Source organism: Mustelus asterias, chromosome 21 (genome assembly GCF_964213995.1).
Source record: "Mustelus asterias chromosome 21, sMusAst1.hap1.1, whole genome shotgun sequence".
NCBI classification, from domain to species: domain Eukaryota; kingdom Metazoa; phylum Chordata; class Chondrichthyes; order Carcharhiniformes; family Triakidae; genus Mustelus; species Mustelus asterias.
Genome location: NC_135821.1, coordinates 70,642,471 through 70,662,077, shown reverse-complemented (window position 1 = coordinate 70,662,077; position 19,607 = coordinate 70,642,471). Strand labels below are relative to the sequence as shown.

At 41.6% G+C, this 19,607-nt stretch overlaps 1 protein-coding gene across 3 annotated transcripts in view; it reads left to right on the top strand.

Moving 5' to 3' along the window:
* Nucleotides 1-14,135, top strand: part of LOC144509391 (protein phosphatase EYA3-like) — a 63,738-nt gene extending 49,603 nt beyond the window's left edge. For 2 of the 3 annotated variants that reach the window (XM_078238185.1, XM_078238183.1), the window contains 8 exons: nucleotides 3,642-3,725; nucleotides 4,912-5,001; nucleotides 5,672-5,730; nucleotides 7,102-7,262; nucleotides 7,379-7,493; nucleotides 8,066-8,187; nucleotides 10,059-10,159; nucleotides 13,006-14,135. In XM_078238185.1, coding sequence (XP_078094311.1) covers nucleotides 3,642-3,725; nucleotides 4,912-5,001; nucleotides 5,672-5,730; nucleotides 7,102-7,262; nucleotides 7,379-7,493; nucleotides 8,066-8,187; nucleotides 10,059-10,159; nucleotides 13,006-13,086 — 813 coding nt within the window. In that variant the 3' untranslated portion in view covers nucleotides 13,087-14,135. The remainder of the gene's footprint in view (nucleotides 1-3,641; nucleotides 3,726-4,911; nucleotides 5,002-5,671; nucleotides 5,731-7,101; nucleotides 7,263-7,378; nucleotides 7,494-8,065; nucleotides 8,188-10,058; nucleotides 10,160-13,005) is intronic. The other variant, XM_078238184.1, reaches the window with a different exon arrangement.
* Nucleotides 14,136-19,607: the final 5,472 nt, after the last annotated feature.

Genomic DNA, 19,607 nt, shown 5'->3' with positions numbered 1-19,607 from the left:
GTCAGTCCTTTTTAGAGAGCGTCAAAGATGCATGGTAAGATGCTCTTTATGTTAACATGACTGAAGCAGTTTCATATGTCGCTGTTTCTGGTACATTACTAGTTGCGAATTGGCAGCTTTATTTGTCTTCTAAACAAGTGGCAGGAACATCACTTATTTGAGGACATGCGGGTTGTGCTTTTGCAACGAAGCAAAGCAAGAATTTGATGACAAAGCTGCAATTAGCCTCAGAATCTTCAAGAGAGGAAGGAGGAAATATTTACCCAGGTTCCTTTCTTCTGGAACTGGAACAGTTAATGGCAATACTGGCCATCATCATTTGCCATTTGGGCACCTGAAAAAGTACAACAGACTGATCATGGAGACAATTTACAGAAATAGGAGGAAGTTTGGCTTCTGTAATTTGACAGTTTAAAAAGAAAGATTGACATTTAGACATCAACTTCTTATGCCTCTAAAAACACAATGAATTGGCTAGTTATGTGGACAAATGAGTGAACCTTTTTGTTTACAAAGCAAGTGGTGACTAGTGGGCTCCTGCAGGGATCAGTGCATGGGCCCTAGCCAATCCCTACATACATCAATGATTTGGATGAGGGAACCAAAAGTAATATTTCCAAGTTTGCTTTTGACATGGAATTTGATGGGAATGTGTGGTGAGGAGGATGTTAAGAAGCTTCAAGGTGATTTAAACAGGTTTTTAAAATTTATTTATTTTTGTTCGGGTATTGGACTAGAATTCCAAATTGCATTGGAAAGCCAAACTAAACCCATTTTTGTCATAGATGTGAGGATAAGATATTTCTCCCAAGGAATGATTCCATTGACAAAGTTTGGATCTTTTATAGTTAAACCAACTTTGTTTAATAACACAGCTTAAATATAACTCTAACAAATGAAACAGCTTAAACATTAACAGTTGAGCAATCTTTAAAATGAGAGGAAACAGTTTTACTTTCTAACTTATTGACTGTTCCAGTTCCAAATATGCCCCATTCACCACTCTCTAAATGCCTATTTTCATCACAATTTGCGGGAGGTGGACGTTGCTGGCTGGGGCAGCATTTATTTTCCAATCCTAATTGCCCTTGAACTGAGTGGTTTGGTAGGTCGTTGCATTGCTATGGATCTGGAGTCACATGTCGGCTGGACCATGTAAGGATGGTCTTTCCCTAAAGGACATTATTGAACCAGATGGTTTTTTGCAGCAATTGACAATGTTGCTTGGGACTTCTTTGACAAAGTTGATCTCTTTCTGTCAACGTTAGTGAAGCAGTTTCATATAGATCATAGAAATCATCATAGAAACCCTACAGTACAGAAAGAGGCCATTCGGCCCATCGAGTCTGCACCGATCACAATCCCACCCAGGCCCTACCCCCATATCCCTACATATTTTACCCGCTAATCCCTCTAATCTACGCATCCCAGGACACTAAGGGGCAATTTTAGCATGGCCAATCAACCTAACCCGCACACCTTTGGACTGTGGGAGGAAACCGGAGCACCCGGAGGAAAGTCACGCAGACACAAGGAGAATGTGCAAGCTCCACACAGCCAGTGACCCAAGCCGGGAATCGAACCCAGGTCCCTGGAGCTGTGAAGCAGCAGTGCTAACTACCGTGCCACCCTTGTAACTGTTTCTGGTACAATGCTAGTTCCCAATTGGTCGTCATTCAACTTTTAATTCCATTGAATTCAAATTTTCTCACCCAGGCCCTGTTCCCATAACATAATGCATTCACCCTAGCCCCTGACACTAAGGGGAAATTTAGCATGGCCAATCCACCTAACCCACACATCTTTGGACTGTGGAAGGAAACCGGAGCACCCGGAGGAAACCAACACAGACAGTGACCCAAGCCGGGAATTGAACCCGGGTTCTTGGCGCTGAGGCAGCAGTGCTAACCAATGTGCCACTGTGCCATCTCCTGCATTGCAAGAGGATTTGAGTCCAGAAGCAAGGCTGTCTTCAGCTGTGCAGGGCCTTGGTGAGAACATGTCTAGAGTACTGTATGCAGTTTTGGTCTCCTTGCCTCAGAAAGTATGTACATTTCACAGAGGGAGTGCAACAGAGGCTCACCAGGCTGATTTCTGGGATGGCAAGATTGACTGGGCCTATATTCATTGGAATTTAGAAGAAAAAGGGGGGGATCTCATTGAAATGTATAAAATTCTGACGGGGCTGAATAGATTGGATGCAGGAATGTTGTTTCCTCTGGCTGTGGGGGTGGTTTAGAACAGGAGGGAATGCTAGGGACATGGGTTAGGCCATTTAGGATTGAGATGAAGAGTGGTGAGCCTGTGGAATTCTCTACCACAGAAGACTGTGTAGGCCAAGTCACTGAACATATTTAAAAAGGAAATAGATTTCTAGATTCTGTGTCGAGGGGTATGGGGAGAGCACAGGAGAATGGTGCTGAGTTAGAGGATCAGCCATGATATTGAATGGCAAAGCATGCTCAAAGGGCTGAATGACCTACTCCTGCTTCTATTTTCTATGTTTCTATGTAAGATCTCGACAAATAATCTGTCTGATGGTTGGGTCCAGTTGAAGAAAGTTGGTTAGCACTGGACTGGTTTGTAATACACTGTCTGAAAGGCCATTGAAAGCAAACCCTACTTAATTGGATAATACTTTGCAAAACAAAAATTTGAACCATTGTGAGTTACTAATTGGATAAATCTTTCAAAGAGCCGACACAAAATGGGCTGAATGGCCGACTTCTGTGCTGCAAGATCTGTGAACATCAACCTCTTATTTCTCTTCAAACACTGCTGTGTATTTGAAGGATAGCAGAACAGGAAGTTTTTCCTTGAGAAGGATTGCACTTCTGATAGTGTAGCTATCCTTGCATTGTACCCTAACCTGACTGTGTTCATGTCCTTCAGCTGACTATGAATCTACAGCTTCTAACTCACAACAAAGAAAACACAGAAAGCACCAGAACAGGCCCTTCGGTTCTCCAAACCTGCACCGACCATGCTGCCCGACTTAAAGCCCCTACCCTTTCGGGGACCATATCCCTCTATTTCCATCCTATTCATGTATTTGTCAAGATGCCCCTTAAAAGCTACTACCGTAGCTGCTTCCACTACCTCCCCCAGCAGGAAGTTCCAGGCACCCACCACCCTCTGTGTAAAAAATCTGCGGTGTCGATGGTAGTCATGATGTGGAGATGCCGGCGTTGGACTGGGGTAAACACAGTAAGGAGTCTAACAACACCAGGTTAAAGTCCAACAGGTTTATTTGGTAGCAAACGCTTTGCTACCAAAGCAACCTGTTGGACTTTAACCTGGTGTTGTTAGACTCCTTACTGTAAAAAATCTGCCTCATTCATCTATTTAAACCTTGCCCCTTGCACCTTAAAGAAGTACAAATATTGCTGTTTGGGCCGATAGTGGATGCTTGCGATCATCCTTCTGTGTCTTAAACTGCTGTTTGTCATTTTGGTGTAAAATTATTAGGAATGGAACCCTGTTGATCACACTCGAAGTCTACAAGAACTTTGAGCATAGGGTCTATGTTGAGTATAAGACAATGGTTCAAGAAACAATGCTATTTCATACTTGGCTTCAGAAGATTTTGGATGGCAACTTATCACTTGTGTGTAATATTCCTTCCTGTGTTCCTTTTACAGCGAGTGTTTGTGTGGGACTTGGATGAAACCATTATCATATTTCATTCACTACTTACTGGGTCATTTGCACAAAAATTTGGAAAGGTAGGAAATGGCTAAAAGTCTTCATGTAAAGCTGATTTAATAGCAAAGTATAGCAGCTAGAACAATGCTAAAATAAGCTTGCAATGAATTAGTTTTGAGAAGTCTATTGTACTTCCAGGTTTTATGCATAATATCTATGGAGCATTTGTTGGAAATTGCAGATAAAGTGACCCTATTAACAGAAAATGCTTTGGCTTCAGGAGAAACTTTTTTATAGAAAGAAGGATTGACTGCTGGTTCAGCTGAAGTCCTGTTGGGGTCACTCTGCCTTCAGTTGCTAAAGGAAGCCACATTAATGATATCTTCCGTTCCTAAAGGTGCATCAAGTTACACAAAATGAATTAAGTTAAATAATACCTTGTAATCTGCTTTTCTGTCTGCTCCAACATATTGACAGATTGTGATCTGAAAATTCTATAATGGTCATCAATTTCTCATTCATAAACAGAAATTGATGGAATTGTGATGAAATTAGTCAATGCTCTGGTCTCCAGCTCTCTTAATTTAGACTCTCAAAGCTGAACTATACAGCTGAGCTTAACTGATAACAACAGAGCTGTGGATTACTGATAACCTACAGTTTTTTTAGACTGGGTGCAGGCAGATCCACTACCGCTTCGTTAATATTAAAATGGCACTAAGGAGGAGAGAGACAGTTGCAGATTATAACTTGTATCATTGCTTTTTACGTACCTGATGTGTCACATTTAAACACCACGGCCTCACAAAATATTCCTGATACTGTTTACAGTTTTACAGTATGTCCGTTTGTTACCGTAACGCAAGTTTTTTTTTAATGCCTGCTCAAATTTTCCCCTTGAATGATTGGCACTGAGTGATTGACTGCCCTATTTGGAAAGCTGGGGCCATTCATTTTCCACATGTAAACCTCGATAGGACATTGGTGTGATTTTGGTGATGGATATTGTAGCAGACATTGTAGCTAAACCCTTTCCTGTTCTAGAGTCACTGGACTCTGGTCAGGAAAAGGAACTTTGACTTCTCATTATTCCTTTGTGTCTTTCCATTACACCAGAGACATGCAAGCTGCCTGGGGTGCACCAATTATCCCTACAGCTTGTTGTCACACTAAAATTTGTAATTGTCTTTTTTAAAATCTTCTCTCAAATATGACACGGCCATGTTTTATGTGATGCCTCTGATAACTGATGTGATTACTCTGCAGGACCCAACATCAGCACTGACATTAGGACTACGCATGGAGGAAATGATTTTTGATCTTGCTGACACGCACTTGTTCTTCAATGACTTGGAGGTAATGAATATTGATTGGTGACTAAATATTAGTATGTCGAAAGATTTACTTCAAGTCCCCATGTAAGTTTTGAAGTCAAATTTAACCGCTGGAAGTGGGCTCATTTGATGAATGAAGCACAAAGGGAGAAAATCATTTTGGAAAAATGCTGCAGGTCTATTTTGTACTAACACCTTCTGCTGCAGAATGCTAAATGATGGATTAGTGCTGGTTTTTAAGTATCTTGAGTATTCAGGTTGTGCTGAGCAAAGACTATGCATTTTCATGGCAGATAGAGAATGAACACTGATGGTCAATTCAAAATAAGACCTTGTCCATTCTTTTGACTGATAGGAAGACTAAGATGTTTTGACTATCTATAAACATTGTATTATAGATAATTCAACTCTGAACAGTAATTTCTTAGTAGTCTGGTTTTTTCATCTGTTTCTGCAATCCAGTTCTTGGACAGCTAACAAGGGAACAATTTTAGTCCTGTTTACAAACTAGTGAGAGTAGTTTGCAAAGTAAGGAAGTATTGACAGAATCTCATGGGTTATTGATGCTAAATGGCACAGGATCCATGTGATTGTCTCAATGTTTGGCTTCTTATGTTAATGTGGAGACTACAAGTCTAAGTTTGATATTGCTGCATAATTCCATGTTCATGATTTTTGTCTTTATTCTACAGGAGTGCGATCAGGTTCATGTGGAAGATGTTGCAGCTGATGACAATGGACAAGATTTAACGTAATCCATTTTATATTTCAGTTTAAAGTCCTATGCTACGTGCATTGATGTGCTATGGTAGAATGTCACATTGGTCTCCTTATTGAAGGAAGAATGTAAATGCATTGGAAGCAGTTCAGAAGGTTGACTGAACTCATACCTGGATTGGGCAGGGTGTCTCATGTAAGAAGGTTAGACAGGCCAGGCTTGTATTCACTGGAGCTCAGAAAAGTTAAAGGCGACCTGATTGAAACATTTAAGATTCTGAGAGGTCTTGAGATGGTCGGTGTGGTAAGGATATTTCCTTTTGTGGGAGAATCAAATACTTGGGGTCACCCTTTAAAATTAAGGGGTCATTAATTTAAGACCGATGAGAATTTTTTTCGTAGGGCTGTGAGTCTTTGGAACCATCTTCCTCAAGGTGGTGAAAGCAAAGTTTTTGTATATTTTTAAGGCAGAGGATGCTGGAGTCTTGATGACCAATGGGGTGAAAGGTTATCGGAGGGAGGTAGGAGCGTGGGATTGAGTTTACAATCAGATCAGCTTTGATCTGATTGAATGACGGAGCGGGCTTGAGGGGGCAAGCAGCCTACTCCTGTTCCTAATTCCTATGTTTGTATGTAATGTGAGGGTTGAAATTGATGACCATCTGAGACTGCTTCTTCACATGTTCCCCCTTTCTCTTTTACTTCAATTGTAAATCTCTTCACAAAAAGGTGAGTGGAAATCTAGAACTTGTCTCCCTGGGAAAAGCTCCAGAGGCTGGGGGTCAAGTAAAAATGTCAAATCTGGCATTGCTGATAAGTAAGAGCATTAAGAGTTATGGAACTAACTTGGATCGATGAAGTTGAGATAAAGCTGAGCCATGACCTAAATGTTTGACGGAACAGACTCAACTGGGATGGTGATGGCCAAGTGGTTGTATCACTAGACTATTAATCCAGAAACTCAGCTAATACCCGGGGGACCCGAATTCGAATCCCGCTGCGGCAGATATTAGAATTTGAATTCAAAACAAAATCTGGAATTAAGAATCTACACTTGACCATGAAACCATTGTTGATTGTTGGAAAAACCCATCTGGTTCGCTAATGTCCTTTAGCAAGGAAATCTGACCTGGTCTGGCCTACATGTGACTCCAGAGCCACAGCAATGTGGGTGACTCCCAACTGCCCTCGGGCAACGAGTAATGGGCAATAATTGCTGGCCAGCCGACCAGCCAGCGACACCCACGTCCCACGAATGACTTAAAAACAGCTCAAGGGACTGAATGGCCGACTCCTGTTGCAATGCATCATATAGCTTTGTGTAAACTTTGTTGATTAATGTAAGTGTTTAATTTACATTTGAACAATATCTTGTAGGAAGCAATTTTTTTCTTCTTGGTTTCAGTAACTACAACTTTGCTACTGATGGTTTTCATGGATCAGTGTCTGGTTCGAGCCTTTCCTCAGGAGGTGGTGTGCAGGGAGGTATTGATTGGATGCGAAAGCTGGCCTTTCGATATCGACGTGTGAAAGAAATGTACAACACATACAGTACAAATGTCGGAGGTAAGTTTCTTCGAACACAGTTTGAGTAGTTGCCTCGAGTTATTTCTTCACTCTGCAATAATCATTGGTAAAGAGGCTAAGAAAAGTGAGCAAGTGTCACTTTAATGTTTCAACAGAGTTGCTCAACCCGGCCAAGAGGGATTCCTTACAGCAGTTAAGAGCCGATGTCGAAGTTTTAACTGATTCCTGGCTAGCAACTGCATTGAAATCACTGCTGCTAATTCAGTCAAGGTAGCCACATAAAAGTTCAGGTTTTGCAATTTTGTTGACTGTTTATTTCATCCTTCTGCTGCTTTCTACATCTGAACAGTGATTTGGTATTCAACTAAAAGCTCATTCCGATTTGAATAAACTCTGTTTGGAAGCGTGTTTAAGGAATAAACTGAAATTATAATTTGCTGCCATTGCATACTTGAGAAACCTTGCCTGCCAGAAATGCAGATTGGGAATTTGTGCATGTGCTGCATATAATTCTCCATCCATTATTTTGAGTGAAAAAAGTGACTGAAATCTGTCTACTGTTTCTAAGTGAGATTAATTTGAAGCTATCAATCTAGTTTCTGGTAGGCAGTTGACCCTCTGTACAAAAGAGCTCGTGTTAAAGTACTCATGACCTTGCTTGGAATGAGCGTAAGGATTGCTGACATGCAAGTGACCAAGTTCTAAATTGTACAAGACATTGTAGCTGGCAGCCAAAATGACTGACTTCAGCTTGATGATCACGAAAAAGATTCAATAGGGAAAAGAGGGTAATGTATGTTTCGAGAAATAAAGACTGGTTGAAGCCCTTTATTTTATTCCAGAAGGAACTGTGTTAACATCCTTGTCACCACAACACAACTCGTTCCAGCTCTGGCTAAAGTGTTGCTGTATGGACTAGGTGAAATTTTCCCTATTGAAAACATTTACAGTGCCACGAAAATAGGTAAGGGATTTTGTTTGTTTTATTTGACAGTTATTGTCTTTGGATGGTTTCTCATAGATAATCAAATTCAACTCCACTGGCACGACTAGTTATGTAATCTTTGTCAAACTTCACAAATTGTGTCGCAAAGTAACCCTGATGATATAAATTGGAATTGATGTTGTCTTGTGATTTTATTCTGATGGAAACTCAGATCATGCTTCCAAGTAGCTTCGATATGTAGAACATTTTAACCACTGTTGTAGAACATTTTAACCACTGTTGTGATAGTCACACTAGGCTGTTGAGCAGATTCTTGCAACTAATCACAACTTAGGTAGAGACTTAGAAACACCCACCAGTATATTTACTTGGCTTATTGTTGGGTGGCAGAAAAATAATTATCAACAGGTGATGGTCTTCCCATGTGACTCCTGCCCTTGTCCTTCTTGGTGGTAGTGTTTGTGTGTTTGGAAGCATTGGTGAGTTCCTGCAATGCATCTTACAGATGATGCATGCTGCTGTCACTGTATATCAGTGGTGGAGCATCAGCTTGTGTGGGCCTTTTTTCTGGCTTCCAGTAACCTGTCCTATTGTTAGTGACTCCTGTATTAGTAATATATGACCCAATATTTTCAATATCCATCATTATATAATTGCACTTTATTCTTTGTTCTAGAATGAGCTATTTTGTAGTTAATTGACTTATCAATACATTTGATTATCCCAACAATTAATGTTATGTTCCAAAGTGTGACTGACTTAGTGAACTTTTCATCGAGTAATTCTGATCTTCGAGATGCTGTTGGAATAAGTTTTTGTTGTTGCTCAAAACTCAAAGTTTTGAGTGAATTGGTCAAGTTCATTCAAAGAAATCCCAGTGTGGATAATCGACTGCTGCCTAAGAAAAGAGTGTATTTTGTTCAGATTTGCGTATAATCTCATTATAATTGTCAATAGCAAATAGTCCATCAAAATGAACTGCATAGGCCAGCCCACACATGATCCACTCAGTTCATATTTGGGCCATGTGTTAGACTTTAGCTCAGACTATTGGATGTCTTGGATAGCTGCTAAATCCTGTCAGTAACTGAGTTTGGTCAATCTTAAAATGCCTCTTAATGCTCACAATTTTACACCCAAAACTGCCGAGGATATCAGCTATGGAAATACGATGCTTTTGTAGGGTTTTCTATTCTCATACCCTATATTCGCTGAGCTGGGAAAGTCACTTAACAATTCTACCATTTTAATAGTTCTACCATCATGCCAATCAAGTTCACATGGGTTTGAGTTATAGGAAGCCCAAGTGCCTATGAAGCACAGCACCTGATGCACACAGCACATGCAATGACGATTGGTTCACATGCCAGTTGTAGGGCATGTTCATAATGATACATGTGGTGCACATTGAGTTCTAAGATGTTGTGGTTGGAGCATTGTCCCAGCACTGGACCACAATTGTGAACAGGTTTTGACTCAGAGGTTTGGTTCATATATTGAATTACACCTCCGTGTAATCTGCCATCCTTACCTGGTCTGGCCTACATGTGACCCCAGATCCACAACAATGAGGTTGATCTCAAATGTGCGCTGAAATGGAGGGCAGTTAGGGATAGGCAATAATTGCTGGCCCAGCCGGTTACCCCAAATGAATTAAAAAGAATCTGAACAGATAGGTGGAGCCTTGATTTAACACCTCAACCACAAGTACATTGCCTCACTCCATGTTGCTCCTGTGTGTCTTTTGAGCAAAATTTCTTCAGTGCAAACCGTTATTTTATTGGACGGAAGATTTGCTTGAAGCAGTTGGTCTTGAAGAGCAGGTGGAAGAAATTCTGAAGCCTGTGGCTGGGCAGTCAAATGGATAAGATGTACTTGTTTTTTTCCAGGCAAAGAAAGCTGTTTTGAGCGCATTGTGTCCAGATTTGGGAAAAAAGTTACATATGTAGTGATTGGGGATGGTCGGGATGAGGAGTATGCAGCTAAACAGGTAAACTCAACTTGGAATGTTTTGCAGTGAATGTAAATCCTGCACGTTTGCCAAAGGTTTGATATGAAAGCAGCAGATACAATTATAACAACGCAAATAAAGGAATAAGTGTCAGAAATCAGGCAAGGATGGAATAGCTGATTGGGGTTTGGGTTCAGCTAAAGAAATGGCTGATTGTTTGAAAGTGTCGTAATGTGTGTTTTATTTGTTTGTGGAGTGGGATTTCTCTCAATGTAAGTATTTGGTGATGGTTGTATCCTATTCATACTTTCACATGGGGTTGAACCCAACAGATCAAATCAGGTAAACTCTGTTTTCACATTTTTTTTGTTCAGGACAACACCCATTTTGGAGTCAAATCCACTTGTATGCAAAATGCATTTGAAATAAATATTGCTTGAAGGTCCCAATTCCACTTTTGCTCATTTGCTGTTTTTGAATTTCTGCCAAAATTTGCTTTGAGTAACTTCTCCCAAACAACCTTGGCTTGATGTGTAAATCTGTGAGAGCTGAACGCTACCCCCAGATTGCAGGTTCCTGACCCCTGAAATGGTGCTAATCATTTCCATTGGTCTGAATAAACTGTTTCTGCCAACTTTGGTTTTTATTTATTGCTGAGTTCCTGTCAGTTTGCATGCATGCTAACTATGTGAGCTGCGAACTCAAATATTTTGTGTTAAGACATTCTCTTCCCTGAGATACAACATCCCCAAAGAAGCATTTGTTCAAAAATGGGTCAGCAGTGTTTCTTGTAGTAATTTTTAAATATCCAGCAGATTGATTTGGTAGCACGAGCTTTCAGAGCACTGCCCCTTCATCAGGTGAGTGCTCCAAAAGCTCGTGCTACCAAATGATCCTGTTGACTTTAACCTGGTGTTGAGCTTCTTACTGTGCGGGTCCCAGTCCAACACCGGCATCACCACATGATTTCAAAAAAAATAAAGCTAAAGATTAGGCCATTTTCTGGACCATCAGTGAATGAAAAAGAAAATGACCTCTGGATGTCACAAGGGTACTTCAAAGTATTGCAGGTAAATCCAGTAACTTGTTTCCACACAGCAAGAGCCCACAAACAAAAGTTGTAAAAATTTTTTAAATGCTAGTGAGGAGAGAGCCAGGATTCCTGATTCAGAGAAAGTCATAAAGGCTCCAACAGTACGTACGAAAGAATAAACCTTCCCATCTCTATCCTTCAGCAATCATTGCTTAAATTTCCTTTTGTTGATATTTACAACATTGAAACAGATTATTTGGTCATAATACAGTTCCACAGAAGAATCCCATTGGAAAAAATAGGGGTGGTAGGGTGGCACAGTGGTTAGCACTGTTGCATCACAGCGCCAGGGACCCATGTTCGATTCCTGGCTTGGGTCACTGACCGTGCGGAGTTTGTACGTTCTCCCCGTGTCTATGTGGATTTTCTGCAGGTGCTCCGGTTTCCTCCCACTGTGCAAAGATGTGGGGGTTAGGTTGATTGGCCATGTTAAATTGACCCTACTGTCAGGGGATTAGCAGGGTAAGTATGTGGGGTTAAAGGAATAGAGCCTGGGTGGGATTGTGTTCGGTGCAGACTTAATGGGCCGAATGGCCTCCTCCTACACTGTCGAGATTCTATGAATCTTCAATGAATAAAGCTGCTGTGAAGTTAAAGACACCAGTTGTTTTCATGTAATCTTGCAGTTCTCTGTGCTCATTTCAGGTTGTTGCATATCACCTGATTCCACTGAGTTTGAAACACATTTTGTACGTACTATACTGGATGTTTTAAAACGAGGAGGTAACATTGAGTGAATTACAGAGATGCCTTGCCTCGGGCACAGTTTCTTACTAACTGGCTGGAGGGTTTCTGTAGAGCCATATTCAGAAAATTATATTCCATTCCTTCCAAACAACTGAATACCTGCTTTGTTACTTTGTTATATACTGTGTGGAATATTGGCTTTGGGGCTTCCTGCATCTTTATTTTCAACAATCATGATCATTAATGATCATTGAAATTAAAGTTCACTTTATCCTTGAATTTCTCAGTGTGTGTGGTGTGGTGTACATCTTGCTATCATCATGCTACAACTGATGCACAACCATTGACAGATCAGTCTTGGTGGGTTAATTATTTTGAACTGCCTTTGAAGAATATAAACTGGCATGCACTGTGTGAAATCTTTAGCCACAGCAAAGTTCACACAGTTGCACCTAATTTATTCTGGAATTTGTCTGCTGCTAGCTAACCTTTCTGAATCTCACTTTTATAAACCTGATTAATCATTTTCCAGGTTAAAATGTAATGTTTCTTCAGGACATGGTTAAGCTCTGTGTCTGAAGGTTGATCACCATCTACTGGACTTCATTTAGGGATGCAAATGGGCGGCACGGTAGTACAGTGGTTAGCACTGCTGCTTCACAGCGCCAGAGAGCCGGGTTCGATTCCTGGCTTGGGTCACTGTGTGGAGTTTGCACGTTCTCCCCATGTCCGTGTGGGTTTCCTCCGGATTCCTCGCACGTTGTGAAAGACGTGCTGATTAGGTGTGTTGACCCGAACAGGCGCCGGACTGTGGCGACTAGGGGAATTTCACAGCAACTTCATTGCAGTGTTAATGTAAGCCTTACTTGTGACTTAGACATAACCTCTTGCACTTAAAGTAAAGTTTCTGTTTTCAGGTTTGCATTGGCAAAATGCAGTTTTCAAATGGATGAGAGGAGGGAGGGAGCAAAAATAAAGTAATTCACCAAAAGTACCCCTTTTCTATTTGTAATCTTTATTTCAAACAGTTTACTATTGTCTTGTGGGGTATAACTAAGGTTTACCTGTTACTTATGCTTCATTATATGTATACTCTTAATTCCAGCACAATATGCCATTTTGGAGAATATTGAATAATGGTGATCTGGTGTCATTGTATCAAGCTCTGGAACTGGACTACCTGTGAGCAACTGGGAAGGAGCAAGAAACTGCAACAGACGCCTTGCACCCTGTTTGAGGATGGACCACTAATTTTGTTCATAGTGATTCTTGTTTAACCCAGGACAAACCAGTTGGGACTATTGGCAGTCGAACTGTGTGAATAATCTGCTTGTTAACGCCCGGGATTAACTTAAAAACAAACACAGATACATCTAAATACACACACTCTGCTGGAATTCGAGAAGGTTAAATTGTCATTCTTTACAAAAAAAACAAAATCGATTCACAGACATCAAAATGTTGAAGTGGATGTTTAAAGGAAGAAACGATCCTGTGCTGGACTATAGTCGAGCAAGTATCTGCTCCATGTTAAATGCACTGAAACCTCTGCTGGCATTAATATTGAGGCTTTGTGCAAAACATTCTTTGGAAACTTACTGTATAAATGTTCATGGATATCCATACTTCAGCGCTCTCTACAGACCAACCCGGAGGTAACAGTGTTTTATTACTGGGAAGCTCAGCTGCGGAAATGCATTGGAGATTTATTTGACGAATATAAAGGAGCAGTTTTATCTTTATCTTTTTGTTTTCAACAGACCTTCATTTCAGCTGGGAGTCTTTTTAAGTGTAACTTTGTGTAGTTTTAAATAAACACCTTTCTCTGGTTGTATACCAATTCTGAATGTTCCCAAGGAGATACAGTGCCACTCAGTACCAGACTGAGCCGCACACACAGCAGTGTGAACCTTTTCAGTTGAACACTAGATGGTAGCAGAGGAAGGAGATGATGTGCTGATCTCTCTCTCTTCCTCTGTCCCTCAGATGTTAAATTGCTTCTTTCTATTTCTTTTGTCACCGACGGAATCACTACATTAGCGATTTCCCGCTAGCAGCTCCACTCGGATTGTTATTTAGATGTATTTTTACAATGCTACAAGTGGACTTTGTCATCACTCTTTTTATAGTCAACCGTCCCTTAGAAAATGTCAGACTTGAGCAATTTGGATATTTGAGATGCTGATAATGTGTATTAATTCATCTCTGAATGAATAAAAAGACAGAAGAGCTACAGTTGGCTGTGCCTACTGCTGTTTGTTTAAAATATTTGCAAACTTTATTTATTCCAAACTGGATTCTAAATGAAGTTTTGAAAATGAATTGCCCGTTTATCTGATGCAAGGTGCAGTCTGTACATTTTATCTTTCAAGTTAACTGCAACACAAGTTGAGGATAAATTGGGCCCAGTACAATGCCACAAATATTAAATGACAAGTTAGACTGCAACCCTTTCCCATGAAATTTGATTTGAATACCTTGTCTAAGAAGAGTGGTTTGCTTCCAGTGCATGCTGCTGTGGCCAAACTAGATCCTTTATAAATAACTCCTTGGCCTTTGTGATCATTACTGCAGCTGAGAACAAGCCATCCCTCGCCTAATTATGAAGACCATTTTACCTCTGTTAACGAAAAAAAACATTTATTTTTAGAAAAAACACAATTTCCGAACACTTGGCATCATGGTGTTTTGATAAATAAAAGACTTTAATCCTCCTGCCATAATTCCCTCGAGTCTGATGGGTTAGCACCACTCTGTTTTGTAAATACTGGATGGTGTTTGTGCATTCTTCCTTTCTGCAGTCCTACCTAACGTCCATTGTGCTTACATCAACAGTGTTTACAAATGTCAAACACTTTCTATTGTTAACAAAAGTGGCCTGGCTACTTGCTTTGCAGAGGCAGAACTGTATAAGATGTTCCCCAGTAACAGTTATATACACTGTGATGAGAAACACGCACACCCATTTCACTGATCTCAAAGTCAACATCTGTTTTCTTAAAAGCATTAAACCTCTTTACATAAACACTTGCACAGGAGTATTATTAAATCATTTAAGTGGGGGTTCGGAACGCATTTTGAAAGGGATACCTCAACCAAAAAATATTGGAGAATCACTTGGGAGGTGGCTGAAGGTATTGTCACTGTTCTATTAATCCAGTGACCCAGGGTAATCCTTTGGGGACCCGTGTTTGAATCCCACCATGGCAGATGATGAAATTTGAATTCAATAAAAAAAATCTAGCATTAAAAGTCTAGTGATGACCGTGAAACCGACTGTTATAAAAACCCATCTGGTTTACTAACATCACAAATCTGTCATCGTTACCTGGTCTGGCCTACATGTGACTCCAGACCCACAGCAATGTGGTTGAGCTGAGGGCCTAGGTAACTAAAGGTGTGGTCACCAATGATGTTGCCATTAAAATCTATTTGCATAGTGCAAACTAATCTTTTTAGATTCCACGTTATAAATCATTTTGTGACGACGATTGACAAGGGAAGGGCCGTGGATGTCGTCTATATGGATTTTAGTAAAGCGTTTTACAAGGTCCCTCATGGTAGGCTGGTGCAAAAGGTTAAATCTCACGGGATAAAAGGTGAGCTAGCTAGATGAGTACAGAACTGGCTTAGACATAGAAGACAGGGTAGCAGTGGAGGGGTCTTTTTCCGGTTGGATGTCTGTGACTAGTGGTGTTCCGCAGGGCTCTGTACTGGGACCTCTGCTGTTTGTGATATATGTAAATGATTTGGAGGAAGATGCAACTGGTGTGATCAGTAACTTTGCGGACGACACAAAGATTGCTGGAGTTGCAGATAGTGATGAACATTGTCAGAGCATACAGCAGGATATAGATAGGCTGGAACATTGGGCGGAGAAATGGCAGATGGAATTTAATCCAGATAAATGCAAAGTGATGCATTTCGGTAGATCTAATGTAAGGGGGAGCTATACAATAAATTGCAGAACCATCAGGAGTTTAGACACACAGAGGGACCTGGGTGTACAAGTACACATATTCTTAAAGGTGGCAGCACAGGTGGAGAGGGTGGTGAAGAAGGCATATGGCATGCTTGCCTTTATTGGACGGGGCATAGAATATAAAAGTTGGCATATGATGTTGCAGCTATATAGAACGATGGTTAGGCCACATTTGGAATACTGCGTCCAGTTCTGGTCGCCACAGGTTTACCAGGATGTTGCCTGGTAATGAGGAGAGATTAGGTAAACTAGGTGGATTCTCCCTGGAAAGACGAAGGATGAGGGGCGAGCTAATAGAGGTGTATAAAATTATGAAGGGCATAGATAGAGTGAACAGTGGGAAGCTTTTTCCCAGGTCGGAGGTGACGAACACAAGGGGTCACGGGTTCAAGGTGAGGGGGGCAAGGTTCAACACAGATGTCAGGGGGATGTATTTTACACAGGGTGGTGGGGGCCTGGAATGCACTGCCAAGTGATTGAGGCGGACACACTGGGATAGTTTAAGACTTATCTAGATAACCACATGAACAGACTGGGAATAGAGGGATACAAAAGAATGGTCTAGTGGGCACATGAGCGGCGCAGGCTTGGAGGGCCGAAGGGCCTGTTCCTGTGCTGTACTGTTCTTTGTTCTTATTTATTGTGTGGTTCTATTGCTAGACTCAAATTAGAAAATCAAGTTTTTAATCTGGGTTAAAAGCAAAAAAAAAAGATTTCTTTAATCTTGGTAGTGGAGATTGGCATGTACTGTTCTGTATGATTGTTTTCCTGGTCCCTGTTCCACTTCTAGCCATTCTGTACTTCCCATTTCAGTGATGATAAATTGAGATGACGGTTTGATTCCTTAGTCCAGAGCATAATGCAACAAAGGCCTGTAGGGTTAAAATAGAGATAAATCTTTCATTTCAAAAGAGTTGAAATTGCAATGCATCTTTTGAATGAATTAGCCCGAAACTTTCTGCTGTGAAAAGGAGCCCTAACTGTAGACGTGCAACAAACTGCAGTTTTCTTCCTCATTTATATCGGCAACCGTCTGTCTGCCAAGGGAAACGATGCACTGCACCCAGGATTATGTCACCTATGATTTGAACATGTAGCTGTAAAGGCTGACCCATGAGCAGCAGTCCCTTCTGCAACTGATACAAATTAATAACGTTGGCCCGAGGTTGACTGCCATTTTCCCTTCCACAAGGTTCTCTCTTTCCTCTATCTGGTTGTTTCTTTCGTCCCCTCTGCTTTTTCCTTCTTGACTGCTTGTCTCTATTGCAATACATTTTTCAAGTAAAGCAGCATGACATCACTGGAATGGAAGTGTGTCATGTGATCCAGGCATGGTTTCACTGTTGCCTTTGGGACCATATCCCTCTATTCCCATCCTATTCATATACTTGCCAAGACGCCCCTTAAAAGTCACTACTGTATCGGCTTCCACTACCTCCCCTGGCAACGGGTTCCAGGCACCCCCTACTCTGTGTAAAAAATCTGCCTCGTACATCTCCTTTGAACCTTGCTCCTCGCACCTTAAACCTGTGCCCCCTAGTAATTGACTCTTCCACATCTGCTAATGATGTCTCCAAGCTTGCTGCCTATGTATTTCTCTTCTCAATTAATGAACCCACAATATGTTTACCCAATCCCTTATGAGTGATTTGTGCCTATATATCAGGGCTGTCCAACCTTTTTGCGTGAGGGGGCTTTTTTTTCCTCACTCGAGCCAATGAGTAGATTTCACTAAGATACATGAATTTCAAAGAACGTTGGGTATGAAAAAAGGAAACCACTTGCTGAGCAAAAATAAAGCAATGTCAAAGCAATAAATTGGTATATTTTTAAACGTTTCCCTCTCATACACATGCACTCGCGCACACCCCTGGTGGCAAATCTCTTCACTCACTATGGGGGCCCTGTAGCGCCTTCTCACTCTCTCCCACAGGCACTGCAGCGCTTTCTCTCCCTCTCCCTCCCAAGCCTCCCTGCCCCAGCACACACAATGCTCGCCAGTGATCACTGCTCATCCAATTCGAGACTTTTCTCTCCGACGTTTGCTGTTCGTGCATTTGCTGTCGACGTGAACCTTTGGGCCTGTGATCGGATGCACGGACCCTTGCAGAATCTTCAACTTGCATGTTTTATTGGCATTTTGAACAGTGACCCCACACATTTACCATGACTAATCCACCAAAGCTAGATAAGCAAATAGAGGGAAAGGAATGGAAGGATCTGCTGGTAGGTTAGATGAAGTGGGGTTGACGAGGCTTAAGTGGTACATGAACCCTGGCATAGACCAGTTGGGCCAAATGATCAAGTTGCTGTCGTCTCCATTTTTAAGGGCCAAAAGGCAATGAAGGACATTTGTGAGTAGCATTCTGTTGTTGAAAGTGCACTAAAGACCTGTATATTTTGCACCAGATCACCCTGAGTTTTACCAAGTTCAAATGTGAAAATGTCAAAGCATCAGGACTCTTGGGTAACTAATGCAGTGGGTATTCAGTATACCACCATGAAGGAAACAGAGCATGGGTGCTATATGGCAGCACATGGCAGCGATATTTCACCAGAGCCAACAACCTGGAGATGGTGAAGGAGCCGTGCAGGTGGAGGCTAATGGAAGAGGCCATGACTGAGATATGCCATTGGGTATATGAAGGTCTGCTGGGACAGTCAATCATCTGTGATGTATTACTTGCAGCAGAGAACATTTGTACTATGGGGATCACAGCTCCAGCCTTTAATAAAGAGCATATCTTCATTGTCTCTTCATTGGACACAGGTGAGGTCCCTGAGGATTGGAGGATAGCGAATGTGGTACCGTTATTTAAGAAGGGTAGTAGGGATAACCCGGGTAATTATAGGCCAGTGAGCTTGACGTCCGTGGTAGGGAAGTTGTTGGAGAGGATTCTTAGAGACAGGATGTATGCGCATTTAGAACGGAACAATCTCATTAGTGACAGACAGCATGGTTTTGTAAGAGGGAGGTCGTGCCGTACAAATTTGGTGGAGTTTTTTGAGGAAGTGACAAAAACAGTTGACGAAGGAAGGGCCGTGGATGTCGTCTATATGGATTTCAGTAAGGCATTTGACAAAGTCCCTCATGGCAGGTTGGTTAAGAAGGTTAAGGCTCATGGGATACAAGGAGAGGTGGCTAGATGGGTAGAGAACTGGCTTGGCCACAGGAGACAGGGTAGCAGTCGAAGGGTCTTTTTCCGGCTAGAGGTCTGTGACCAGTGGTATTCCACGGGGCTCTGTACTGGGACCTCTGCTATTTGTGATATATATAAATGATTTGGAAGAAGGTGTAACTGGTGTTATCAGCAAGTTTGCGGATGACACGAAGATGGCTGGACTTGTGGATAGCGATGAACATTGTCGGACAATACAGCAGGATATAGATAGGCTGGCAAATTGGGCGGAGAAATGTCAGATGGAATTTAATCCAGATAAATGCGAAGTGATGCATTTTGGAAGAACTAATGTAGGGGGGAGTTATACAATAAATGGCAGAGCCATCAAGAGTATAGAAACACAGAGGGACCTTGGTGTGCAAATCCTTGAAGGTGGCAGCACAGGTGGAGAAGGTGGTGAAGAAGGCATATGGTATGCTTGCCTTTATTGGACGGGGTATAGAGTATAAAAGCTGGAGTCTGATGTTGCAGCTGTATAGAACGCTGGTTAGGCCACATTTGGAGTACTGCGTCCAGTTCTGGTCGCCGCACTACCAGAAGGAC